At 46.2% G+C, this 27,893-nt stretch overlaps 1 protein-coding gene across 1 annotated transcript in view; it reads right to left on the reverse strand.

The window, feature by feature from the left end:
- Positions 1-27,893, reverse strand: part of Rras2 (RAS related 2) — a 72,069-nt gene that overhangs the window by 9,786 nt on the left and 34,390 nt on the right. The window contains exons 2-4 of the mRNA XM_051149254.1: positions 4,549-4,636; positions 3,026-3,128; positions 2,641-2,749 (exon numbers count right to left, since the gene is read on the reverse strand). Of these exons, the coding sequence (XP_051005211.1) occupies positions 2,641-2,749; positions 3,026-3,128; positions 4,549-4,636 (300 nt within the window). The remainder of the gene's footprint in view (positions 1-2,640; positions 2,750-3,025; positions 3,129-4,548; positions 4,637-27,893) is intronic.

Consider the following 27,893-nt stretch of genomic DNA (forward strand, 5'->3'; position numbering starts at 1 on the left):
AAACTCAGAACTTACAGAAACAATTTCTGTTACTTTCTACTGTCCCTCAACTGCTCTCTGCTCTAGAGACATCTGCACATTCCATGCTTTTCTTCGGTTCTTTCACTGGAGTTATTGCCACAAAAATGTTTGAAAAAGAACTTATTTCTACAATGGAGGCAGGAAGCAGTGAGGGGCGGGCAGGAGTACGAGGTGGGGGGCAGAGTCCGTTTTTGCATGTCTGCTTTGTCTCTCCTCCCCTACCCAGTGGAGCTGAGTCCTGGATCATACAAACAACAACAGAGAGGCCCCCTGGGCAGTAGTTAATAAATGTAATTAAGTTCATATGCGAGGGCGTGGAGCAAAAACAAACACCCAATTGTACACTTTGCACTGACTGCTGTAGAGATGACATTTTGTCACTGTAACTGTAATAATTCAGATTTCAAAGAGGCGATATTCTCCTTTTTCCCTCTCAAGGGTGTGTGTGTGTGTGTGTGTGTGTGTGTGTGTGTGTGTTTGTGTGTGTGTACACGTGTGTGTACACTCACGCATTGAAAGACAATAGTATTCTCCACTAATAGATAGCATCAAGACACTTTTCGGAGTCTTAGTGTAAGGCCAGGGGTGTACTACCTGCAGTTTTCATCCTATACGCCCGCCAGAACAGCCACCAACAGGGCCCAGTACATCTGTAGATAACAACTACAAAAGCAACGCCAACAGACTGAGGAGCACTGACGGCCTTGTGCAGGTTAATCATCCCCTACATTAATATCTGAAATTCAGTATGCTTCCAAAGTACTTTACAGGGGTTGAGGACATAGAGCAGTGGTTAAGAATACTTGCTGCTTTTCTAAAAGATTCTAGAAGACCAACACTCACACCTCTCTCCAGCTCCAGGACATCCAATGCCTCTGGCTTCCTTAGGCACCTACACTCATGTGCATATACCCACATGTAGTCGCATTCGCACATAATTAAAAATAATAAAAATCTTAAATTTGAAAAATACAGCAACAAATCAGAGGTTATGTTTTAAGCAGTTAGATACAAAAGGAAATCTGCCTTGGTGGTGTATGTCAATCCATTTTCCTGATGTCCGTACTTGACCAACAAAATCTTTAGAAATCTATTAACAGAGGCTGGTGAGATGGCTCAGCAGGTAAAGGTACTTGCTACACAAGTCTGGCAACCGGAACTGATGCCAGGTAAAGGCGGAAGGAGAGAACTGACTCCAAAGCTGTCCTCTGACATCCACACACTGTAGCTTAGCACACCATGCATGCCCATACGTGTGCATACATAATAATATTAACAAAAACAACAACAATAACAAAGGAAAAAGAATCTGTTAACACCAAATTGTGTGAAAACAAGAGAAAATATTAGCAAAAGAGACCATTTCAATGCTAGTTTCTAGATGTGGGACAGAGACTAAAAGAAGTATTCAAGAGAGCTCCCCACTAGCAAGGGTAGCACTAACTTATAGCTGGCTTCCTTCCAAAAAGAGATGAAAACAAATGGTTTCAAAGAAACTAATACTGGGGGCTGGAGAGATGGCTCAGTGGTTAAGAGCACTGCCTGCTCTTCCAAAGGACCCGGGTTCAATTCCCAGCACCCACATGGCAGCTCACAACTGGCTGTAACTCCAAAATTTGACACCCACACACATAATTTAAAATTAAATAAAATGTTTTTAAAAAAAAGAAAGAAAGAAACTAATACTGAAGGTCCCTGCATTAGAGGTGGCCAATGTGAAGCACTAGGAAAATTCAGGTATTTATTAATTAAACTAAAGAAAAATCCAAAACCAGGTGTCATGGTGCACTCCTATAATCCCAGAAGGCTAAGACAGGAGGATTTCCTTTTTGAGATCCAGGCCAGCCTAGGACGCGCAGCAAGACTAGTTTCGGGGGGATGGGTGACGCTGCACACTGTAATAGTATAGATTACAGCCGTTCTGTAAACAAAGGACCTGTGAGCTAGCAGTGAGTAAGCTAGGCATGTGTAGGTAGCGCCATTATTGTATAATGTGAGCTAAGCAAGGCAGCACAGGCCTGTGACGTCATCACTAGGGAGGCTGAAACAAAGAATGAGGTGTTCAAAGCCAGCCTGGGCCACACAGTAAGGCACTGCCTCAAAATAATAAAATGGGAACTGGGCAGGAAGACATAATAAGTGAAAACTCTTCATAGGAGTTTGACAAGTTGAATCACGGCTATAAAACGAATTTGGTTTGGTGTTTTGGTTTTTGGCTTAAAAAAGAAAGCTGATTAAATATTCTTTAAGAAAGAGACAGAGAAGAGGAAGAGGAAGCCGGGAGAGGAGGGGAAGGGGACAAAAATTATCTTAACATAGTTTTTAGACGTTATCCAAGAAATCACATGAGGCTGGCACTAACACAGACACATGCAGGCTTATATAGAGAGCTTTTTCTGGGATTCTGTATAAAAATAATGAAAATTTAACTCCCCCCCAAACTCTCTTCACACTTTGCACATGCAATTCTATGAGTCGCGGTGCGCCAGGCTGAGTGCCGAGTTGGCGTTTTGCTGTCAGGTGCTGACAGGCTTTTTGAGGGCAGGCACACTATTGTTTCAGTAAGTGTAAGTGGCTCCATTCATACAGCTTCCCCGGCACAAAACAGCTCCCTCTCACCTGTCTCTGATGGTCCAGGTCAGCTTTATTGCCTATTAAAATCATGGGGAACTCATCACGGTCCTTTACTCTGAGGATCTGTCTCTGAAACTTATAGATTTCTTCAAAACTGAAAACCAAAATAAATAAATACATTATGCTAAGAATCAAAATTCAGTGAATTCTGTGTTCCATTTATTACTGTATCATTATTTTTCTACTGTAAAAAAGAATGAAAATTTTAATTTCATAAAATAGCAAGCTGGATAGAACCTAGCACTGCTGGTTAAGTTTTTATTAACAATATTATATTAACTCTATATAATAGTGGGTTCCCACATGATGCTTCCACACGTGTAGACAATGCTCTTTGACCATGCCAGCCCTGTGCTTAGCTGGAACTGACCTGCCTCTATCCGTGACTGAAAAGACCAACAGGAAGCCCTCGCCCGTCCTCATGTACTGTTCTCTCATGGCTCCAAACTCCTCTTGTCCAGCTGTATCCAAAACTAAAGAAAAAAACAAACAAACAAACAAACAAACTGTGTCTTCACATTATAAATCGCCTCCACATAGGGCAGCACCCTCGCCAGGTGCTCCACAGAGCCTAGGCGATGGCATTCCCGTCATAATATTCCATTCCTAGCACCAGAGGCAGACATAATCTTCTAATGGCAGGCAGTTTCAGAGTTTATCTTCGTCGCACAGATTGATTTTGTGGCTAGAATATATTAGCATACCAATTACAAGGTTAAAAATATCAAACGCATCCGAGCAGATGGAACCAAATCAACTCTAAAATCACTTGGTTATCTATCTCCTTCATATACAGATCTTGGAAAAGATGTCTGCAAGTTCAATCAAGAAAGCAAGGCTGGGGCTGGAGAAATGGCTTAGTGATCAAGAGCACTGGCTGCTCTTCCAGAAGACCCAGGCGCTGTTCCCAAAGCCTACACGGTAGGTCACAACTGCTTGTAACTCCAGACACACCCTCTGACACCCTCTTTTGTCCTTTTTGGCATGTGGTATATACACATACATGCAGGCAAAACATTGATGCACATAAAAATAGATCTTAAAAACAACTACGGTTGATTCACTCCTTCTGCGTCTGACTCTTGCTCTAAGTCTCTGTATCTCTGTATCTGTTTCTCTCTGTGTGTCTTGAATCTCTTTGTGTGTGTGTCTGTTTCTCTCTGTATCTGTTTCTCTCTCTCTCTCTCTCTCTCTCTCTCTCTCTCTCTCTCTCTCTCTCTCTCTCTCTCTCTCTCTCTCTCTGTGTGTGTGTGTGTGTGTGTGTGTGTGTAAGTATGCATCTATCTTTGTGTCTCTGTTTTTCTCTGTTTCTCTGTCTCTCCCCCTCATTCTTTCCCTCCCCAAATTGAATGTATTTCTTGATCTTCCTACTAGCTAAAACAAGCGGCTTTTCCTCAGTGGGGAGGATTTGTTGCTGTTAGAGCCTCTAAGCCTCTATAAATCCCCAGTTAACAACCACCTCGCACCTCTATGGCCACTTCTCCTAGTTAACATTTGCCAAAAGACATGAAGAGCTGAGACCTGATTTTCTTCTAACTGCCCCAATAAGCACACTTCAGCAAGTTACAAAACAAGATCAGTTTATTGGGGGGAGGGGGGGATATGCCTTTAATTTCCCATCTGCTGAGGAGTATTTAAATTGAGCAATATGCAGATTTTGAGCAATATGCAGATTTATCTATTAAAACCAATGACAGTGAAAAAATGGCCGGGACTAGCCAAGCATTTACAAGGCCTGCTGGTGGATCCCCAATAAAGAGGGTAGGGATAATAAAAGGCTAATATTCAAGATTACCTAAAATTTCAATTATACAATTTAACCTGAGAAACATCAGATATAACACGTAAAAGCCAACGCCCTTTAGAAATGTAGGTTAATCGAGGTTTACTTACTGTCCAGCCGGGCTGCTCGGTCATCGATCACACACTGCTTTGTGTATGAGTCTTCAATGGTTGGATCATAGTCCGTCACAAAATAGGACTGGTGAAACAAACAGGAAAAAAAACTTTATTTAAACGTGCACATCACTGTCTTTCTACCTAACACTATCAGTTTTATTGAATTCTGCTTTTCAGGAAACAATGTATTTTAATTGCATTAGGTTATCTTAAATATTTTGTTTTTTTAATTATGAATACAAGTATCTGTGTGCATACCTGTGCACATTGCGTGTAGGTGTGCACAGAGACCAAAAGAGGGCGTCAGATCTTCTGGAGTTAGTTACAGGTGCTTCTGTTCTCAGCTGCCCACTGTTGGGTACCAGGAACAGAACTCTGTTTCTGCACACACTCCTAACCACTGAGCCATTTCTCCTGCCCCTGTACTAGTTCTTAGTTCTGTCAGTTTTACAACAGTCATCAAGTGCACTACTCAAGTAAAGAAAAGGTAATAAATATTCTGAATTTCCCTTGCTAGAGTGTTCAGAAAGATTGCACAAGCTCCATGACACTTCTTCCCTGATGTCTAGGGCTAAGTATCCAGGAAACTTAGAGACTATAATTCAGGACTATTCACATTCAGTAAATAGCAGTTCTAAGAACCAAAACAGATAAAGGCAGAGACAGCAGGAAGAGGATGCTGTGTCACATGCCACCCTGAAGAAGCTGGCCTGAAGACTACGTCATCCACAGGGATCACGCACTGTCACTGACATCTTTGGGTTTTTTCCTCCTTAAATGATATTCCTCTTTTTATCAAAACCTTCCAACTGGCATCTTCTAAGAGTGATCAAGAAAGCAATCACAATCTTCCCTTAAGATTAAAAAAGAAGTCAGGCATGGTAGCTTAGACCTTTAGTCTCAGCACTCCAGAGGCAGAGGAAGCCAAATCACTCTGAGTTCAAGGCCAGCCTGGTCTACATAATGCAGGACTAGATAGATAGATAGATAGATAGATAGATAGATAGATAGATAGACAGACAAGAAAACAATCATCTGGCATTCCTCTCTTCTGAGGAAGGGCATGGATGGGACAGTGACAACACCCCGTTCTCAGGAGTCCTTCAGTTCTGCCAAGGCTGGCTTCCTCAGGCCACTTTCCCACTGGCTTGAAGGAGTTACTTGCCCATGCCAGGAACCAGTGGCAAAGGAACTGGCCGTACTTCAGGCAAGGGTTCCTGGAAGCAGGCAGTATGGCTCTAGGAACACAGAATTCTTAAGTGACGCCCCTCAGCTTGGCCACTTATGTTCCGAAAGCAACACAAGCAAAACTGTTAAAAAGGGGGTGGGGGGGCCCACAAAAGAAGACACTAGCCTGCCTGCTACTGTGACTTTGTATACTTATTTTATTTTGGAAGGAAATGTTTCACATTTCATTTATATTTTAGGAGTAGCCTTAAGTCTGTAGTCATTACCCAGAATTCCATTTCCTTCCCGACACTTTCATTTAAACACATGAGTTATTAAACAAAGCCGAGCGGTAGCTTTTAGCAGGAAGCTGGCTCCATCACCACCCTGCCCACACTTAGAGCAAACAGGTATGAGAACACTCCTGGCCAGTCTCGCTGGCACACACTCCTCTCAGAAAGTAACCCAGGCGGCAGCAGGCAGCCCTTACTGCTGTGTTCTACATGCCATAAATGAGTCTGTCAGGAGAGCGGGCAGATAAAGCACGCTGCTTATGCTTTTATTTAATGGAGGGAGGGCGTCCCCAAGGTAGGGTCTCAAATAGCGCAGGCTAATGAACTCAAAACGTAGTGCAGCGTCAGCCTAATGCTGCCAGCGCCTGCACATCAAGCGCTAGATTGCAGGTGTAAGCCTGCGCCTGCCACAGGATGACTTTCTTACATGGTCCTTTACAGCAATCTGATGCTTCCGGCAAATGCCACCACACCTTCCCTTTGCAGCACTATAGAGCTGAGGGCCTTGTACACATATGGCAAGGGCTCCTCCACCCCGGCCTGGCCACCCCTACTTTACTCCAGGAAGCACTGCACCAGCCCCACTCTTCCAGCTAAACACACGGCAAAGGAGTGAAGGAACAAGCATTCAACACATTTTCATGAATGTCCAAGTTCTGTGTAACGGCTGGAACTCTTCAAACACGACAGTGCGCTGTGCTGTGAGACTGGGGACAGCGGCATGTGCTGCTGGTTTACAGGGCCTTGAAGTCCACAGCAATTGTTTGATTTTCCTTTTAGTGCCCTCAGAAGTTGGCTTTGAAGGATAATTTTTCTAACACAAGCTTAATATTTTAAGATTGCCACTTTGCTAACACTGGAAATTTGCCCACTTAACACATTTGCCCACTTAAATTCTTTTTTTTTTTTTTTTTTTTTTTTTTTTTTTTAGTGTTTTAGTGTGAGTACACACACATGCACAAGCATGGAGTGTGTTTGCACATATGAGGGCATCACATGTCCTCCTCTATCACTCTCTGCCCACTTCTCCCGAGGCAGACTCTCCCTGAACCTGGAATTCCCGGGTCTGTGGCCAGAACAGCAGTCAGCAAGCCCGACAATCTCATGTCCCCACACCCTCAGTGCTGGGGCACACAGCTTGTCACATGGATGCTGTCTTCCAGGCCTCAACCTTGAGTGGTAAACACTCTTAACTGCTGAGCTCCTTCTCGGGCCCCACCCCTCACACTAGCCTCTAGCATAAGCCTGTTGTGGTGGTACACTTGGGAGGAAAAGGTAGGAGAGTCAGAACTTCAAGGTCAACCTCAGCTCCACAGCCAGCCTGGTATATAGAAGACCTTGTCTTTAAAAAAAAAAAACAACAGCAACTCTTGAACTTAGAAATGAGGACAGATGAGGTGGATGGGGTTACCAATAAAAAGCAGTCTCTGTATGCTAGAGAGATGGCCCAGGGGTTAAGAGCACGGGCTGCTTCTCCAGAGGACCTTGGCTCAGTTACCACACCCACACAGTAGCTTACAACTATCTATAACTCCGGTTCCAGGAGATCCCATGCCTTTTTCTGGCCTCCACGGGGGCAGCATGCACAGACATACCTGCAGGCAAAATACCTATACACATAAAATAAAGAAGAAACAGTCCCTGGCAATGTTGAGTTTAATTGTAGCTGCTACTTCCAAGCTGTGGGATCTGAGGCAGACCTGCAGCTCACACCTTCAGCACCAAAGCAGGAGCAGTGCTCAGGAAGTGCAAGCAGGTAGCCCATCAACGCTCTTCAGCCATAACTATACCTGGGCTGCTGTCACAGGCAGCTACATGCTGAACCAGTGGCTTCCCTCAAGTCAAGGTGCGAATCTCTCGCTGCTGGGGGAGGGAGGGCAGCTGTGACAATCCAGACCTAGCATGAGCCATCTGGGATGTGACGTCTGGGTGTTATGAACCCAGTGTTCGAGTTCATATCAGTCTGAATGTTAAGCTCCCATCTGGGCTTCTGAAAATATTCTCAGGATCTGAGCAGCGATTACACAGATAAAAACACAGGCATAAATCTATCTTGTTCGTTAGCATTTGTGTACTTTGTGTGTGGAAAGATTACAGTCATAAAATGTACAAATGCCAATAACTCCCCTATTACTTCTTAGAATTGACGCTTTATATTTGTTTGTTGAATGCTTGTTTGTTTGGAGTGTTGTTTTATTCCCCCGGGTGCCGGGGCATATCAGGCAAGAACCCCAACAATCCCCAGTCCTCCTCTTTCTTGATTTTGAGCCACAGTCTTACTAAGTTGTCCAGGCAGGTCTTGAACTTACGATGCTCCCACTTCAGTCTCCTAAGAAGTCAAGAAAAGCTTGTGCCTCTAGGTGACCAGGACACAAAGCTTTTCAAGTTTGATTTGTGCCTCATTTCTCATGCCTTAAAACCCTAATGCAGTTTTCCTATACTCTTGGTTCAAAGCTATACCTGTACTATGGGACAGCTCTGTACCCCTTAAGAGATCCCCACCGGTCCCTTCGACAGGATACCCAATCTCTGGACTATTGTTGGGAACAAGGGGATTATCAGAGATACAGGTGGGGTGTGGCTTCGTGGTAGGGTGCCTGCTGGGCATGCTCGGGTCAAGTCCTAAAGCAAGGAAAAATAAGGATATAGAGAGGCCAGGCCAAAAAACAGAAACATCATGAAGTGCCAATACCATGCTTGCCCAGAAGGCAACACAATTTAAAGGGCTATGACTTCAACTATGCATGGGAACTATGTTCAGAAAGCACTAGTAACTGGAGGGGGGCACCAGGGGCAGGGGAACCCAGCCACAGATAACATGGGGGCGGGGCTGTCCTGGACAGTGGAGCTTCAGGTAACCAGGGTAGACCAGAATGCCGGACAGGAGCCCTCCCACTCTAGAGAAGTTATGTTGGGCAAAGAGATCTACTGTGCCTGGTAAGATCTGGTCTGGGTGAGACTGTCCCCAACAGCTCCAAATGTCAAACTGCGATGAGCAGGCAAGCTTCCGCATCCTCCAGTCTGCGGGCTCTGGCGTGGCCTACTAAAAAGGCTACAAACTCACCGGTGGTGGTAGGCTCAGCGGAGCTGCCCTTCCGCATTCCAAGGGGCAGTAGCAACAACCACTTTCTCTTGAGGCAAGCCTAGTGCGAAAGTGCAGTTCCCAAAAACTGCCACAGGGAGGAGTCTGGCCCATACCGGGGAAACAGGATTCAGCACTAGGTTACGTCTTGCCCTCTTGCATAAAAAAGGAAAGGAGGTTTAAATCAGAGGTACTGCTGACAGGGCAAACACATGCCTGGGCACCTGTGAGCCCATGCCACTGTCAGGAATCTTAGGGCTTTCTAAAGGGTATAAAAACACAGAGTCGAACAATCTTTCAAAGTATCAGATATTGAAAAGGCAATACGCAGGTGTATTACACTGTCAACAGACCTTCTGCATGCATCTCACAGATTTCACCCTAATTTAAAAATATATATATATATAGACTGTAAGAGCTACAGAGTCAGAGCTAAGAAGAGGCAGGAGGGAGGACAAGATTGGCTAATGGGAGTGAATATGATCAAAATAAGTGGAAATCACATAATCATTATTGCATAATTAGCAAATGCTAATAAAATCACTTTAAAGAGAACTGCAGAGTCTAATAAAGCAGCTAAAGGTTCATGGCCCTGATCCCGAGCTTGACAATGACCCCAGAAAACTTTCTAGGCCAGCTCTCCCTCCTCTCTCTCCCCGTTCCCGCTCTTTCCTCTCTCAACAATATCTGCATCTTATTGTTACTTTGGTTTTTTAACTTACGTTGTCCATTCCTTCCCCCAACCCTGCCAGAATGTAATTGGGTAAAAGCAGGAACCCTGCCAGAGAGGTAAGGCAAAGGGCTTCACGGACAAATCACACACACAAATCCAGCACTCACTCGGGTCTCCTGCCTCAGCACCTTCCGTCGGGGCCACTGTGCCTCTGGAGGTGGGCAACACACTTCATATTCCCTTAAACACAGCATCTTCCCCAGAGGACTGCAGGGAGTGAGGCTGGGCATCTGCTCATTCCTTAACAGGTTTCCTCATTCAGTCCTCACAGTGGCCTCTCACAGACCCCTCCCTTTGTAGCAGGGGACTACACTTCTTCAATGCAGGAGGGCTACAACTTAAATTCAGACCCAATGCTAAGTTCACCATATCCTAAGAACTGTTATTTATTAAAATCTATTGAATATCAAGTTTCCCATTGGCCTATGAAATAAGGAAAATACTTGCACGGAATGAGAAAAGCCAGGATTAACAAACCCACCCCCTTTTGTCCTCTTGCGGTCCTGCCCAGCTCTCTGGGGGATCTTGAAGCAGCCTAGATGCCGAGCCCCAGGAGTCTTCCCCACTGCACAGTAAGCCAGCACTGCCCTACCCGCACTTTCATCCACAGAACAAGTTTTACATGCCTCTGTGACATAATAGATAGAGCAGAGCCAAGACTTGATAATTGCTTGGTCCTTGATTAGAGAGGCATTTATAAAGTCGGACTGCAAGCTACACGATGAGAAAATGTGGGACTATGTAGTCAGGGACTTAAATTCAAATCCAGAAGCCATGCTGGCCAGAGGTGTGAGTCCTCGCCGTGGGCAGTAGAGGCGGCTGAGCAGTTACGAGCACGGGATGGTCTTGCAGTGGACCCAGGTTCAGTCCTCAGCACCCACCCAATGGTGACTCACAACCACCTGTAACTCCAATTCCAAGGGACCAGAAGTCCTCTTCTGGCCTCCCAAGTACCAGGGACACAGGTGGTGCAAATACACACAAACAGGCAAAGTGCTCGGGCATATTAAATAAATAAATAAATAAATAAATAATCTTTCCTTAGACCTTAAGGTGGGCATAACCCAAAGTCTACTTTAAATGTGGCAAGAAGGAAGACAGCCTCCCGGGAAGAGGTACAAAGGCCCATCCCCACTGCGGGGCCAGCAGTCCACATGTCTGTCCCTGGGAACTCAGACCGCCAGTCTCCAGTGACCACTGTGTCCGCCTTCTCCCCTCCCAGCGCCTTCTCCCCTCCCAGCGTGTGACTCACTGGCTGAGTTTTCTCACCTCTGTCCTGCTGTGAAGCCACCATGGCGGCAGCAGAGAAGCAGAAAGAGGCTGAGGGTAAATTTGATGGCTAGGGAGCAGCTGGGCTTCTCTCCTAGAGAGAAAACCACACAGCTCATGTACGTCTAAACCACAGCTTTCTTGCCTACAAGATTTTTAAAAAGACACTGACTTGGAGAGATACAAAGTACAACACATGACGCACAGTGGGCCTACATAGGATGACACATAGCAGTGCATACACCCATAAGCCTCTCACCAGAAAATGGTCTCCACATGTTTTCCCATCCCAGCCTCTTCCCCTGGGGCCTGAAGGGGCAACTCTGTGGTAAAATGCTAGCCTGGAATGCACGAGGCCCAAGGTTCTAGCCACAGCAACACAACAGGCTCTTACCCTTTAAAAAAAAAAAAAAAAATCCTGTTTTCTCACCTAGGATCCTGTAAACAACCTAATGAAACTCACTGAGTCATAAAAATAAAACCCACAGGCAAATAAAAAGGGACTAGGTGGGGCGAGAAATATAATCAGAAGGAAGGGAGAGTGGTGGGGCATGTCTGAAAAAAATACATCTTACATCTAGATGTACTGTTACCATGTATAATTAGCATATGCTAATAAGTCATTAACGTCTACTTATTCTCAAAGTTATGAGGCGAGCTGTATCGCCCTCAGTTTCTTTCACGTTGCCTCCCTGGAGTTTCCTCCAGGCCCCTCTACAAGTTGTTCCTTGCTCCTGAATAAACCAAGAAAGTCTCACAAACCTTTTCCCTCTGTAACTAGACTCTCCTTCAAGTGGTTTCCAGGATTTCAACAGTCAGCGCACCTGGTCCAGTGTCTCAACCGTATTCATCAGACCCACTGAGCAGCGCTCCCCCTCCTCCTCCGTGGAATAAGGAGTGGGCGCGGCAACACCCCTCCCCCTGCCGCCTTGTCCTTCACTCTGCATCTCTGCTGCTCACATGCCATTCTGAAGGAGTGGGTACATGGGCAAAGAGTCGAGACCACACCAGTGAACTCTGATGTTCTTTCTCACGAGTGCCTGTGGGCTCCCTGGCAGAGTCCCCAAGATGGGGTGTGTAACGTAAAGGTCTCAGGCCTGAGTGAAACCGATTTACAATTCCCAACCCTGAATCGAAGAGGCGTTCGTGGGTCTCTCACCTTTCAAGTAGCCATCAATTGCTTTGTGCTGTGCCCACCCAGCAATCAGGAAACGCAGGCAACTCACACTCAGTCTCTCCCTTTCCCTCCACTCTGCCCAGTCGAGGCCACAGATCTACAGATTCCCAAACTGATCAACTGTGCACCCCAACTGCCAAGCTCTCAGAAGAAGTTTGTCAGAAGTTCCCATCCCTACCATTTGGCCAACATTAAGAGGACTTCAAAAGCAACCCCCACAGGGGAGAGAGATGACTCAGTGGTTGAGATCGCTAGTTTCCAGTGGGTCTGAATTTGAGTCCGCAGCACTCATAGCTGGCAGCTCACAAAGACTTGTAACTCCAGGCCCAAGGGCAGCAGTTCTCAACCTGGGGGTCAAATGACCTTTCACAGGAAACGTGTGAGACCATCGGAAAACAAGGATATTTACAGTATGATTCATAACAGTAGCAAAGTTAGTTAAGTAGCAATAAAAATAATTTTATGGCTGGGGTAAGCACGTGAGGAAGTAACTCTATTAAAGGGCTGTGGCGTTAGGGAGCTTGAGAACCAGCCGCTGCCCTAGGGACGCGGCACCCTCTTCTTGGTCTCAAGAGAAACCTGGGACACACTCAGGCGCACACATGCACACAAAAATACATCTAAAAACAAAGAAGCAAGTCTCTCATTTACTCTCCTAGGCACGGGAAGAAGGTGTGCAGAACACATTACAGCTCTCCATAAACAGGGTTCCTTGTTGGAACCCTGACCGTCCAATACTTTCCCAGAGGTGGGTGTGGCCTCAGTGTGCAAAATCCTCTGTGCCGATCCTTGAAATATGAAAAAAACTGGGCACCACATATTTTAGTCTCCATCTTTGGGACTTCAATAAAACTAAATATAGTTCAGTCCCAGTTAAAATCCCACCATGCACTCCTGAGGTCAAACAGCCCCAGACTTTACACCCCACAGCACAGCAGGCATGTCTCACTTCCCCATAGTCAAGGCCTTGCCATCTTGAACATGGCCACAATCTCAAAACATGGGCTGTGGGGAACACCAGTCAGTGTTGGGGGACCAGGAGCACGCTGGGAATTCCTCTTGTAACACCAACACTGCAGCTCCAGACAGCTGTGGCCAGAGCACGCTCTTCCTTGTGTCGATCTGTAACAGCTGCTGCCAAGGCACAGAGCGAGCACCTCTGTTCTCACCTCCTAACCTCTACGTCAAATGCTCCCATGTGATTGATATTCCTCAAGCGACTATGGTTTTTCTGGAAGGAAGGAAGGAAGGAAGGAAGGAAGGAAGGAAGGAAGGAAGGAAGGAAGGAAGGAAGGAAGTGCAGACATGGTCATAATGTATGCCCTGGGACACTAAGTCCAGAACCCCTTTAGTTTATTAACAAAACTGAGGCCTTCAGTAAACACTAATTATCCCAGACCGCCTAAAGCCAGCCAGGGCACCTAGGGGCTCCTGCACACTTCCAGCTCTCGTGCACACCCCCGCACCTAGGGACTCCTGCACACTTCCAGCTCTCGTGCACACCCCTCAGCACAACCTGGGGCTGTGAGTGAATGGGCCAGTTATACCACCACAGAAGCGCAGCACAGTCCATCATGAGCCTGTTCTACTCCGGAGTTCATTCCTAAGACAACTAGGTAGTTCTCGTTTCCCTAGGGAATTGTTTTCCTAAGCTGTGGCTGTACCCAGAGGCCAGACACAAGGAACACAGCCCCGGAGTTTGAAGCTCTAAGGCGTCATCACCTGGCCCAAGAGAAAACAGAATGGTTTCTTTGGCTCTCTCGGAGTGCAGAGCCAGCAGATGAAGACAAATACGAAGGAAAACTGTCTCTGCACACCCCAGCTGCCTGCACTTCCCTCTCTCACGCTCTCTTCCCAGGTTTCTGCTTCCTTCTTTAAAAAAAAAAAAAAAAAAAAAAAAACACTCTTAACACACCACCACATAAAGCCTGCCTCTTCCCACTGTTGCCTCCATTTCCAAATTAAGCAACGATTCCCTCTGGAGGCCTCAGCCTCCGCCCAGGTGGTGGGGGGAATGCTGCAGGGTAAATCTGAGCACACTGCAGTAAAGAGTTCACCTCAACATGCGAACCAACGTTTCCACTTAGAGAAAGCAAACTCTGGGCTGGAGATGCAGCTTGGTGGTCACACGCTGAGCCCAGGGACACAAGCAAAACCTTGCAGCCAATTCTTCCCCAAGTATTCTGAATTAAAATGAGTTGTTGGTAACATTCTGGTCAAAGCGAAAGGAAGCACTGCATTCTCTGTGGAGGAGGTATTACTCAGAGGTAAATAACCAGTTCACAGCACCAGTGCCCCGAGTGGCTTATTTATTATGCACCTCTTATTCTTCCAAACTCCGGGCTCAAAGGAGAAGAAAATAAAAAGGTTTCTTCCTGTCCCCCCCCACACCCACCCTCCCCGTTCTCTCCACAGTTACCACAGCCCCTGTAAGGCTAACAACCTGTTGGACGGGTTATTCACACCTGAGTGGACAAGATGACACAAACATTCTGCATGCTGTTTGACATTTGCACAGGAGGGAGGCGGCTGCAGTGGCCACAGGCATCGTCCACCCAGATAAAGCACCCAGGGCTGAAGCAAGCCTAACCCTGCTGCCGCCTACCAGCTACACACCAACCCACCAGTCACATCTGCAAGCCATCTGTCCCATACTGGCACCTTTGGAGCTGACGTGATGGTTAGCAGGCAATGGGCAACAGTTACCTCATGTAGGCCTACCTCATGTAACAGAGCCAGAGAGTCAGCTCTGTAGGAAAAGGCTCTTGACACTGAAACTTAAGACCTGAGTTCAACCCCTGGTTGACCCCCACTCCCCACCCCCAAACACACACACAGAAAATATAACCAAAAAATTTTTCAGTTTTACATTCATAGAAATTTTTCTATTTTTTCTTTCATAGCATGTTTTCTTTTTTCTTTCAACAGACAAAACCCAGAATAAATGTTTAGGTATAAAAAAATTAGTTATGTTTAACAGTACATGCCTATAATGCCAGCAATTAGTGCTGAGGCAGGAGAATCATTAGATTCTGGCCAGTGTGTGCCACATAGTGAGACACTGTATCAAAAATATAAAAAATGAAAAGAATTACAGCACAGACAGAAGTCACACAGCAGGGACAGCCTGGCTGAGCATCGCCCCGTCCTATGAAGGATCTGAATAAAATCCCTTAACAGTGTCTCTAAATAAATAAAATTATTCTTAAAAAAGAAAGAAGGGGGACTTGGAGAGATGGCTCAGTGGTTAGAAAAGCACTGACTGCTTTTCCAGAGGACCCAGGTTCAAATCCCAGTGCCCACACAGCAGCTCATAACTGTAACTCCCTCACACAGACATACGTTCAGGCAAAACATCAATGCAGGCTAAAGTAAGACAGTAAAGTAGATAAGCACATAGGTACATATCTACATACCTACACACACACACACACACACACACACACACACACACACACACACACACACACACACGAACTTATGAAGTGTTTCTTCCCAGCCATGCATGTCCCTCCAGCTTTTGCTTGGCAGAAGCTCGCTCTTAGGGTATTCACACACCTGTCTCGTCCTTTGCAGCTGCCTAGTTTTTCTTGCCTCCATCTCACAGGGATCACAGCGCCTGAAGCGCCTTAGCTGGGCCTCTGGGGCACACCGCTGTCCAGGCTTCATCTGGACTCTACCTCTCCACAGCAGGATCTTCCCCCAGTTCCCTAGGATCAGTCGATACGGGCCTCAGAGCCAAGACAGACAGTTTCAAAATCATTAGCTTTGGTTCTCATCTGACGCTGACGTAAGCAAAGGTGGCCATTGCTTCTGCTTGACAACCTTAACAACCACCAGGCCTCTTCTCTGAAATCTTTCCTTACAGAATCCACTCATACTTTTTCTCATTTTTTTAAACAGTATTTATTTTGTGTGTCTGTATATACATACGTGCGTATGCGTGTACATACCACAACGTGTATGGGAAGACCAGAGGGCGACTTGTAAGTTGTCATCTAAGTTCTGAGGATGTAGCTCAGGCTGTCAGGCTTGGTGGGCACCCAGCACTGTAGTCACTGGGCAATCTCTCAGGCCCTTTGGATGTTTTTTTAAAAACATTGTTGGAGAGTAATTCACACACCAGAAAACCGACTGGTGCAAAGCCCACCATTCTAGGCTTTTTCAGTCTTTGCAGGTGGGGCAACAACACCACCACTGTCCCTCTAACCCCAGATCATCTCTACTACCCCAGAAAGACCCCTTTAGTCAGTCTCACCACCCCGTGTCATCCAACTCCCAGCCTGAAGCCAACAACCCAGCAATGTACTCTCTGACTCTCTGGGCACCTCCTACACGGCTGTGTACATGGTCTGTGCCTGGCTTCTTCCTTGTAACATTTTCAAGGTCATTCATGGTCACAGCCTGTATCAGCACTTCATCCCCCTTGGTTTATGTCAGTGTACGTACAAACACACTACCTCCATCACCGGAGGCAGGACAGCTGGGTTGTTTCCAAACTTGAGCTGCTATATAAACACAAGTTTTTATATACATGTAAAAGTACACATGCAAGTCCACCTTTCTTAAGCATATTTTTAATGGTGGGTGACTGGAACATATGGTAACTTTACTATTTGGGTCAGTTTTCTGTTTTAGTTTTGGTTTTTTATGGAGGGTTGGTTGGTTTTGGGGTGGGTGGGTTGGTTGGTTGGTTGGTTTTTCGAGACAGTGTTTCTCTGTGTAGCCCTGGCTGTCCTCAAACTCACTCTGTAGACCAGGGTGGCCTCAAACTCAGAGCTCTACCTGCCTCTGCCTCCCAAGTGCTGGGATGAAAAGTGTGCGCCACCACACTGGGCCTGGTTTTTGTTTTGAGATAAGTTCTCATTGCGTAGCTCTGGCTGACTTTGAACCATGGAGGCCAGGCTGGCCTTGAACTCAAGACACGCCCTGGAGTAATGGGTACACTGTTTTTTATCTTTCTGAGGAATTACTAGTTGTAAAACACAGCAGCACCCCTGTGAATTGTATGCATCTGAGGCCCTGTGTCCTATGGACCTCACCTATACCTAACGTCTCTTTATGATTGTCACACCACTGTAGCTGACATGTTACCTCACCAAAGTTCTGGTCTGTATTTCCCTAATGAGATACTGAGTGTCTTTTTGTATAATTATTAGTCATACGTGTTTCTTCTTGGTAAAAATGTCCATTCAAATCACTGTCCACTTTTAAATGGAACAAGAAGCTACTTAACGGACAGCTTTGGTAACAGATGCCTTTAACCCCAGCACTGAGGAAGCAGAAGAAGAAAGGCCTCTGTGAGCTCAAGGCCAGTTTAGTCTACATAGTGAGCTCCAGACCAGCCATGAGTACATAGAGAGACCCTGTCTCAAAAAGGTTCTTTCTAAATTCTGGGTACAACTCCCTGGCCAACTAACAGGTGGTGCTTGCTTACTCTTCCCCAAAGCCTCATTCTTGTAAAAATCTCCTTGTCACAAATCAGGATACCATTTCGAAATCTCAACCTGGGGCCCAAAGCCCTGTTACCCCCAGTAAGTCTCAGTCAGTCCAACATACTCCTAGCCCCTGGGCAACAGTTGTCCCCAGACCTCACAAACCAAGCCCTGTGTACTGTCGTCCCGCGTGTATTCAGCCAGTGTGCTGTCTGCTGGTCCAAAATGAAACTCCCAACGCTCTAATCACACTCTAAGGTCCATCCTCCTTCAGCCTGGGCTTCCTCAGCACACTGGACTCCGATGCCTGCACCAAGCTCTCACCAGGTTCACTTCATCTTGTGAGTGAGCTCACTCTTTCATCAAATCTGAGGTCCCATCAATAGCAGCATGTCTTGGGGCGTGGGGGGACGACAACACTGCCAACACACAAGTGTCTCTGAGTCTAAGATGATTCTATTTTAGAAATACTCAAATGTTGCAGGTGATACATCTTTAAATGGATGAGAAGCAGCAGTTGTCTCCCTATTTCACAGATAAAAATGACTGAGGCTCAATGACTTTTCAGAGGTGGCAAAGTCTGTAGATTAGTAAAATAGGATGCAAATCAGGTCTGACCAAATGGGTGGGTGGGTGGGTGGGTGGATAGGTGGATGGATGGGTGGTGGCTGGATGATGGATAAATTGGCCAGACCACATCTGTCTGCGGATTCATTAATCCGCAATGCTAACCAAGTTTACAACCTGTACTATTTTCCTTTTCTGATCCTGTTGGCCCCTGTGACATAGTCAGCCATGAATTTAATCACAGCAGGTGTGATGGTTCTCCAACGTCACTCTAACTAGATTTGGAATCACCTCGGAGACAGGGTACTTCCAGACAAGTTTAGCGAAAGGAAGATCCACCCAGAATGTAGTGGCACCATCCCATAAGCTCAGGTCTTGACTGAATATAAGGAACAAAAGCGAAACTGAGCCAAGCACCAGCCTCCATCCCTCTCTGCTTCACAACAAACGATGCAGTGTGTGAGCAGCTGCCCCGTGTTCCTGCTGCCTTGCCTTCCCACCATGATGGGCTCTGCATCGTCTCTTACACCATGAGCAGAAAAGGATCATTCTCTTAAGCTGCTTCTAGCACATGTTTTTCTCCACAAGAACAGTAACTAAACCTCTGACAAATAAAAGACAACCAGAGCAGTTTCAAAGTCAAAAATGCTGTTTCTATATTCATAATAAAGGCCCAATGTGTCTGTGTCTATAAAATACCACAAGGACTGAGGGTGCAGGTCAGCAATTGAACACTCACCTACCATGCAAAATGAGTTCCATCTCTAGCACAGAGTAAAAAAAAAAATTTATATATATATATATATAAATTATATATATGTATATGCATATATATATATAAAATATATATATGCATACACGTATATAAATAGATAACTCTGACCCAACAAGTTCAGTCCAAGAAACTATCATAGAAATACATGTTTACCTGTGAAAAGCCAACATGCTCAAGGCCATTCATTATTGAATCATCTTCCAATTATTTCAATATCAATACAGCATGGCGTGGAGGCAGGGGACTCAGGGCTGGACAGGCAGCTGAAGGGTGGAGACCTTGCCGGGCACACAGAAGGTCCTGCATGTGGTGACCATACCACGAGGCAGAACAGTCAGAGCAGCCCCGTGCACTAAAACAGAGTAATCTGCAAGGTGTGGGTGAGTAAATACGCTCACTGGACATATTTGCTCCAAGTACATAAAATGCCTCTGGAAAAATATACAAGAAGCTGATCAGCTTCCATTACACATGGGAGGAAGAACTGGGTTGCGAGGAACTGGGTGGGAGTGAACGTTTCTTACAAGGCTTTGACATCTGAAGCCTGTGAGTGAAAAGGGAAGAGAGGGTTTTGAGTTTACACGCTCCTTGGCAATGAAAGCTCAACCCAGTCCCTCTTTGTGCTTTTAGCCATAGGGGAAGAATTTCTTTCTGATCTCTTTCTGACCAAGTTTTTTTCCCAGCTTGGTAATGTACGTAGCTTATGTAATGTGTCGAGAGTAATTAGTAGGTTCTGAAGACGATGTGAGTCTGTGATACACAGGAATGTTAGATTTTAAGTGAAGTGAGTCTCTGCTGCAGGGTTTACCTCAATCCGGGACGCCCATAGGTGCACACGACAAGGTTAGCTGCTTGCAAGGGTAGAAGGGGAGCTACTTGCCAACGTCTGTAATGAAAACTGAAGTGTTCATGGGGAAATCTCTCTAAACTTGCAGCACCATGTGAAACGTAACTTGCCAACCAGGTGCCCTCTCCAATTTTTACACCGTGGATGCTGAGAAGAACGCGACCTCTACCGAGTCGTCAGACCAGGACAGCAGGACCTCCACAATGTTTCTTACTCTCTTGAAACCAGATTTCCTCACCAATAAAATGGATGTAACCATTCACAATTGAAAGGCCCACTGTGAAGATCAAGCGTCACTGCGATGTGTTTGCTATACAGCTTGACTCAAAATGTACCCAGAAAACCTGGCTCGCTTCCCTTGCAGACACAGAATGGAGGGAGGCCGCTCTGTCTGCCGTTGGGTGGCCAACTCACTCAAGCTTAACCCTTGCTACCAGAGGCTCCAGGCGTTGCTTCCTTTTTCACTTCCTTTCCTCATCCACTGCTACCTATCCAATGCTCTGAACCCCAGCTTCATTTCCTAGCTCGTCTACAACAGAGAAAAGTCTTTAGACATAAAACCAGAAGCCCACATTCTAGTAAACTGTCCAAATTCTACACAAATCTCCCTCAGACTCACTCAGCAGCCCTCACCAATGCACACATAGCAGGAAGCTAACCACGCCAGCCACCGTGCGTGAGCTGAGGCCCAGAGCGTGGCTTCTTCCTCACGCTGCTCGCAGGCTCTCCATCAACAAATAAACACTGATAAATCCAGAGGGAGGTGGACTCGGAAGGAAAAAAGGAAGACTGACCATGTGACGGTGGCAGGCAAGGCTTCGCTGATCATGACACAGCTGAGAAGCTGAGGCGGTGCGAAGGCCTGAACCATGCCGCTCCTGAAGGAGGGTCCAGAGGAACAAACCATGAAACCCTGTTGCTTGAAGAGCAACAGGGAGTGTGGCCACACAGAAAGCAAACCGAGCCCAAGTCAACTAGGAGGCAGGCTCATGCGTGTAGGTCACAGTGGGCATCTGGACTGTATTCAAAGTGAAGGAAACCCACTGGTAGGTGTGGGAAGACGTCAAGTGGTTGTCTTTCGTAGCAAAGGCAGCACTGGCCACTGTGGGAAGACTGGACTGTGGAGGGTGGCAAGAGGCGACCAGCGCCTACATGAGAAAACTGTTCTGATAAATCACGAGGAGCAATGGCTTCCACTAGGAGGGTGGCTGCACCAAAGAAAAGCAGCTGCCAGGTCTGTGTGAAGGCCCCGTAGCTGACAAACTGTCAGGGGGACTTCTAACTGGAAGAACAGTGGTGTCATCTTCTACTGAGCTTCAACTGCCAGCAGGAGGAAGAGAGAAGAAAACTGAGAAGTGCGACGGGGCCATGAGTTCTGTTGTCACACTACACACCCGGTTCCCTGACACGGTGGAAGCAAGGACAGCCCTGGAAGCCTGCTTCTGAGGTCAGACAGGGAGAAGCAGGGCCGACGGCCAGCATGGGAAGGTCAGGAAGACAGATGCCCACTCAGGCGAGAGAACCAAGAAGGGGTGGAAGTTGAAAATTGTTGGCAAAGAACAAAGAAAATGGTGGCCGGGGGCAGAGATGGCTCAGGTAGGAAAGGTGCCCACCACCGAGCCTGATGAGCCACGCTCGATTCCCACATGGTGGGAGTAGAGAACCGGCTTCAACACCAGGAAGTTGTCACTAACCTCCACACGTGTGTGCACCTGCTCACGCAGCATGCATGTAAAAGAAGTTTTTAAGGGAAAAAAAGTAGTCAGGCAATCAAAAAGGAAAATATTTGAGAAAGTTGGCAAAGATAACTAGGTGTCAGTGGTGGCCGAGTCACTGTGAACAGCGCAGAAAACACTCCCATGGTCTGCAGTGTGGGCTAGGCTCTGCTTCTTCTACAACATACAGACAAGGCGACAGGAAGAGAGAGATTGCCAAGATGATTGTGTAAGCTGCTGCTTCTGTAGCGGGGCTGAAAGGCATCCCAGGCGCCCAGAACTCTTGCTGCCCTTGGGTTAAGCACCTGCTTTAGACAAGGAAGTTCTTTATCCCTTAGCCTGTGTCCATCTCTTCTCTTACCCTGGCTGCAGCTTGCCTTTTGGTCCTGTTAGGCAACGGCCAGAAGGGTTGTAATACTTCCTGTCAATGGGCATGTGTCAAGAACCTTCCAGACTAGGGGAGTTTCATTGGTTTAAAAACATTTTACACGGGCCAAGCATGGTATCATGGTAGCACATACAAGAGGAGCTCTGAGTAGAGGCCAGCCTGTGTCTACACAGTGAGCTCCACAGCAGCCACAGTGAGGCCTGTCTCCAAAAACAAGTATTTAGGAAAACACAATCAATCTTATCTGAAAGTAGCAGCTGCTACTGTGAAACCGGCAATAGCCTGCATGCCCCTAAATGACCGGATAAATGAGCCACAGCATGTCCAGCACAGGACAGTAATCAGCCAAAAGACAGCTCAGTGGGTAATGTGTGCTGCACAGGTAGGAGTGCCGGGACAAGCGGATCTCAGAGCTTTGCTGGCCACTTAGTCCAGCCAGAAGGGCGAGCTTCAGGCTCAGTGAAAGGTTCTGTCCCAAAACACAAGGTATAAAGAGTGCAATAGACCAAGACACCTGACATTGGCCTCCGGCTGCCACAGGTGCGCACACACGTGCACACACACACACACACACACACGCCACACACGCACACACGCACACACACACACACACACACATACACACACACACACACACTGCACGTACATACAGAGAGGAAGCCTCCACAAGTGGACTCAAAGAGCATCCACAGCATACCAAGTTCATTCACTCCGCAGACACCCGTGGGACGTTTCCTGCCCAGGAGCTGCCGGTATACTTTCTGGGCTTGACATTTCTGCATAGATAACACACGCGACAAGAGCAGAGATGACCATTTCTTGGAATGTGTGCAACAAAATACCACAAAGACTGATGTGGGTAGAGGACGGAAAAGGGGAACAGGCTGTTGTTTTTACAAACTGTAGTGTCAAGCAGCATGGCTGTAAGCTAATAGCATCGCACCCTGCAAACAGCTCTATGAAGCCTGCACTGCTATTTCGTTTCCACAATAAGGACTGGATTCTCAGGGCTGTCCTCACAGAATGAGAAGGGAGAGAGAACGTCCTCGCCAGGTCTCCCCAAAACCACATGCCTGGAGGTATTTCTCAGAAAGAGGCTGGGCCAGCCTCTCACTCTGATTCTTAGTCTCATACAGCCACTGGCAAGCTGCAGTTGTTTGTGAAAACCCCCTCTGACGGCGCACAGACTTAGTTCAGACTAGATGGCTGGACAAACTGTGATCTTTTAAGTGGAGACGAATGCGACTCACATTAAAAAGAACCACAAAAACATTCGTCTGACAGAAATAACCAGGAATGTAGGTTTTTAAAAGTCAAACAAAATGGCACAGTCACAGGATTTAAGACCTTTGCTCACACCGTTTAAAGTCTTAAATTATAGCTTGTGCGTGCGTTCTGCCTAATTTCACAGCACAAGACTGCCACATCAACTGCAAGCCACATGAAGAGAAACCGCGCAGCTGAATTCCGAATTGTATTTAGAGTGTGACGTAGCCAATTCATAACTATTATTACATTGGGTAGAAAGGATTTTCACCTGCTTATTAGCAAATTTGCGGTGAGGCTAAGTCACTGTAGTGGGCTGAACAGAGCACCGAGAACAGATGCGAACCCAATCCCTAACCCTGGCTGCCTGCGACGATGGCCATATTTGGAAATAAGGACTTTGGTAGAGATAATTAAGAAGCTCAAGGTGAGCTCATTCTGGAAGTAAAGCCAGCAACTGCTGTGCTTCTGAGAAGCAGGAGAGAGCGACCTGAGGCACACAGACAAGCCCCACAGAGAAAGGGAAAGAAGGCTGGCGTGAGCTGTGACAGGCCGGGAACACTCAGGCAGGCAAGAGTCTCCCCGCCTTGAGAGGTCAGAACTGACCAACAACTTGGGCTTCACACCTCCAAAAATGAGACTATCGATCTGCCTTGCTTCAGACACCAAGTTTGTGATCATTTGTCACAGCAGCCCCAGGAAGCTAACACTCGCCTGCCAAATTTGACCATCCCAACTTTTTTGTGCATTTAAAAACCAAGAGGACTACATAACAAAAGTACTTTCTCCTCTTCAGGCCCCTGGGACAGAAGGCAGAGGGTCCAGTCTGACTCACGCGGGGACAGCAGTATAAGACTTGTTTCCTTTCACTAAACTGGAGAATCGGTTTCCAAAAGCACAATAAATGAAACTGTGGTGAATCTTAACTCCGGTCATTTTAGGAAAGTCATCAGAAAAACTATTTGTTTCATACTGTATTTCAATACATCTCAAAAAAATAAAATAAAATAAAACAAAACAAACCACCACAAGGACTAGTGCGCAGCTTGGTGGGAGGGCACCCACGTCACCTGAACAAAGCCCTGTGTCCCCCCCTTCCAGTATCCATTTCTCCCCCCCCCCAATCACACAGACTCACACAAAGTACAGCCACTATAGAGTAAAGGTGGGTTCGCTGGTCCACACCTGTAGTCCCAGTTACTGCTGCTGGTGCATCTAAGACAAAGGTCCCATCAGCTGAGGACGTAGAACAACCTGAGGAACAAATCAAGACCCCAACAGGGGCAGGGGAGCATGGCAGACTACACCTTTAGTCCCGGTATTGGGAAGACAGAAGCAGGTAGATCTCTGTGGGGTCAGCCTGGTGTACATAGTGAGTTTTAGTCCAGCCAAGGCTACACTGTAAGACTCTGCCTCAAAAAATAAACAAATAAATAAATAAAAATTAAAATATATATATATATATATATATACACATACACAATTACTTATGTTCAACTTAACATGTAAAATTAATTATTTTCTACCTTGCAAGTCCATTAGCTTTCTGAAATTGTTCAAATGAAGTTCATCCTTGATGGTTTTGTTTACAATCAGGTTCACATGGAGGTTACATAGAACTAGGAAGCTGGGAATTTAAGATGGAAATTCTGATCTAATTATAACATAAGCCTTGTAATTGAAAGAAACAAGTGGGAACTCCGAGGAGAGGTCCACTGTGACGGGGGTTTCCAACAAGGTGCTTTCCCTCGAGCATCTTGGGTCCTGGGCTGTTCTGGTCTATAAGCATAATTTACATATCAACTAAGTCCTCAATTTAGCAATAACAAGTGAAGTGCAGGAGAGCAATAAAGACCAAAATATTAGCAGATTTTATTAAAGAATCTCTGGGTAATGATATTTTACATTTCCCTTGAAGTGTACTTTTAAAATATACTTATATATGCATACATGTGTATAGCACTTAGATGGCATAATAAGTAGATGCAAGGGGCTGGAGAGAGGGCTCAGTGGTTAAGAGCACTTGTTGCTCTTGCAGAAGACCTGGTTTTGACTCCCAGATGGCAGCTCACAACCATCTGTAACTACAGTTCCAGGGGATCAGAAGTCCTCTCCAGGAGGAAGGATGGGAGGAAGGGTGGGGCATGCCTTTAATCTCAGCAACTTGGGAGGCAAAGGCAGAAGGACCTTTGTGAGTTGGAGACCAGCCTAGTCTACAGAGTGAGTTCCGGGACAGCCAGGGCTACACAGAGAAACCCTGCCTCAAAAAAAAAAAAAAAAAAAAAAAAAAAAAAAAAAAAAAAAATATATATATATATATATATATATATATATTACTTCTTCTTTGAACACCTGGCTCTCACATGGTATATATACATACAGACAAAACATTCATATTCATAAAGTAAAATATATAAATCTAAAAAAAACGCCATGCATTGTGGCATAAAGCTGCTTTAGCGGTAGACGCAGGCTGACACTGTACGAGACCACGTTCTGCACACAGATTTCCAGGCCAGCTAGGTCTACACAGAGATACTCCCTCTTGACAGAACAAAGCAACGTAGATGAAGAGTGCGTCATCAATGTCAAAAGCCAAAAGCACAGCACATTTGATTTTATGCCAAATCAAATCTCGGACCGTATTTCAAATCTTTAAAGATACCCAGTTTACTTCATCTGTAATGACAGAGCTGAGCACTCACATCAGAAGGCGCCGGATCCCCTCGCCGGAGCCTGGTGAGGCATCAGGTGGGTGCTGGGAACTGAACTTGAACTCACTAGAACAAATGCTCTCAAGCACTGAGTCGTCTCTCCAGCTTCTCCGAATATGTTTTAAAACTATTTAAATAGCCATGTTTTTTTGATAAAAACATAAAAATATAAACACTGTACACATACACACACACACACACACACACACACACACACACACACGCTATGAACGCTGACTTCCTCCTGAAGTAAAAACAGCGGGGCATCTAGGGTCCTCAGAGACGGTTCACAGACAAACATGGCTGCAGACAGGGGTCAGAGTCAACCTCAGCAGCCATAAAGCACACGCCAGTTTGCACCTGGATATGGCATAATGAAAATGGTGCTTTAGCTCTGGTCTCACTTCCAAAACCTATAACCCTAGACTGGCTGTGAGAAAAGTCAGACACACTCTGCTAGAAGAGTACTCTACAAAATACCCAGACCAGTCAGGCCAGCAAACCACGGAGAGACACCAGGAGTCCAAGAGCATAGAGTCGCGCAATGTGTTACCCCGGCGGGACCCCAGAACGGAAGACACTGGATAAAACCACAGAAAGTTGTTGTTGTTGTCCTCCTCCTCCTCCTCCTCCTCCTTCTATCAATAACAACAGCAGCAGCAGCAACTCTGCTCCCCAGCACCGGGGAGACTGAGGCAGGATGACGGTGAGTTTAGTTTCAGCCAGAACTCCACAGCATGACCCTGTTTCAAACCCCAAGGTCTAGGGACACAGCCCCAAGACAAAGCACCGGCCTGCAGCACGCAGTATTTGTTTGTTTTTAATTGCATGGTAGTCATTGCAACACAAATCCTGATTCAGGCTCTAGATAACGTTTTTCTAATCACCCACATTATCAAAGTTAATTCAAGAAAAACACCAAGAAGCTTCTTTCAGTGCTAAGATTAAATCTAAGTTTTGGGGTACATGGGGTCAAGTTAAAAGGAGACTAGACCAACTCCACCTATTCAAGTAAACACTTGGTTTACTATGATCCGGGTGTGAAAACCAAAAGCCTGTCAATCGCATAGTTATTTATAAACAAGAGGTTAAGTTTAAATTTCATAAACATCATGATCTGAAGATGCTTCTCAAGCAGACAGCTAATCAGACAACCTATTAGAAGTTCGGTGAGAAAGTTTGGCCATTTTTCCACCATCAAGGACTAAACTTTATACCCCAAACATGGTTTCCCCATTTACATACTAGAAAAGTGATACCAGCTCCATGTGATAAACAAAAGATGATCAAAAATTCACAGCATGCTACAGTTAGGAAAACATAGGGGACGACGAGAACGCTTCAGAGGAAAACAGAAAAGCAGCCAGCCTCTCCTTCTCTGACTGACGAACTGTCACTCCAGCCTAGAAACTGCCACACTGTGGTTCATCAAAAGCAGAGATCTAGATGCTTATCCGTCACCAGAGACAGGAAGATAAACGCCGGCAGCTCCCTTCTTCTCAAGGAGTCTAGCGGGAGGGGACAAGAAAGAAAAGGCTACCATGCCATCCATAGAGGTGCCTTCCAGTGGAAGAGAGTTTGAGTGTTGTCACCATGGGTTCGGCACTAAGTTCTGCAGAGCCACCCGTGTGTGTGACACGGGGAGAGGCGTCCCACAGTCTTCGTCATCTAAATGAACTCCAACAACAAAACCCCCAAAATGTTTACACCTAAGCCAGGCTTGGTGGGCCACAGCTGCCGTCGAGATGCTCAGAGGCAGGAGGATGGCGTTCAAGGGGCAGGAGAGATGGCTGAGGTTAAGAACATTGTTCTTGCAGAGGGTGGAAAGTTGGTTCCCAGCATGCACTTAGGGCAGCTCACCACCACCCGTCACTCTAGCTCCCGGGGATCTGACAATCTCTTCTAATCAGG

The sequence above is a fragment of the Acomys russatus genome, chromosome 7, assembly GCF_903995435.1.
Source record: "Acomys russatus chromosome 7, mAcoRus1.1, whole genome shotgun sequence".
NCBI classification, from domain to species: domain Eukaryota; kingdom Metazoa; phylum Chordata; class Mammalia; order Rodentia; family Muridae; genus Acomys; species Acomys russatus.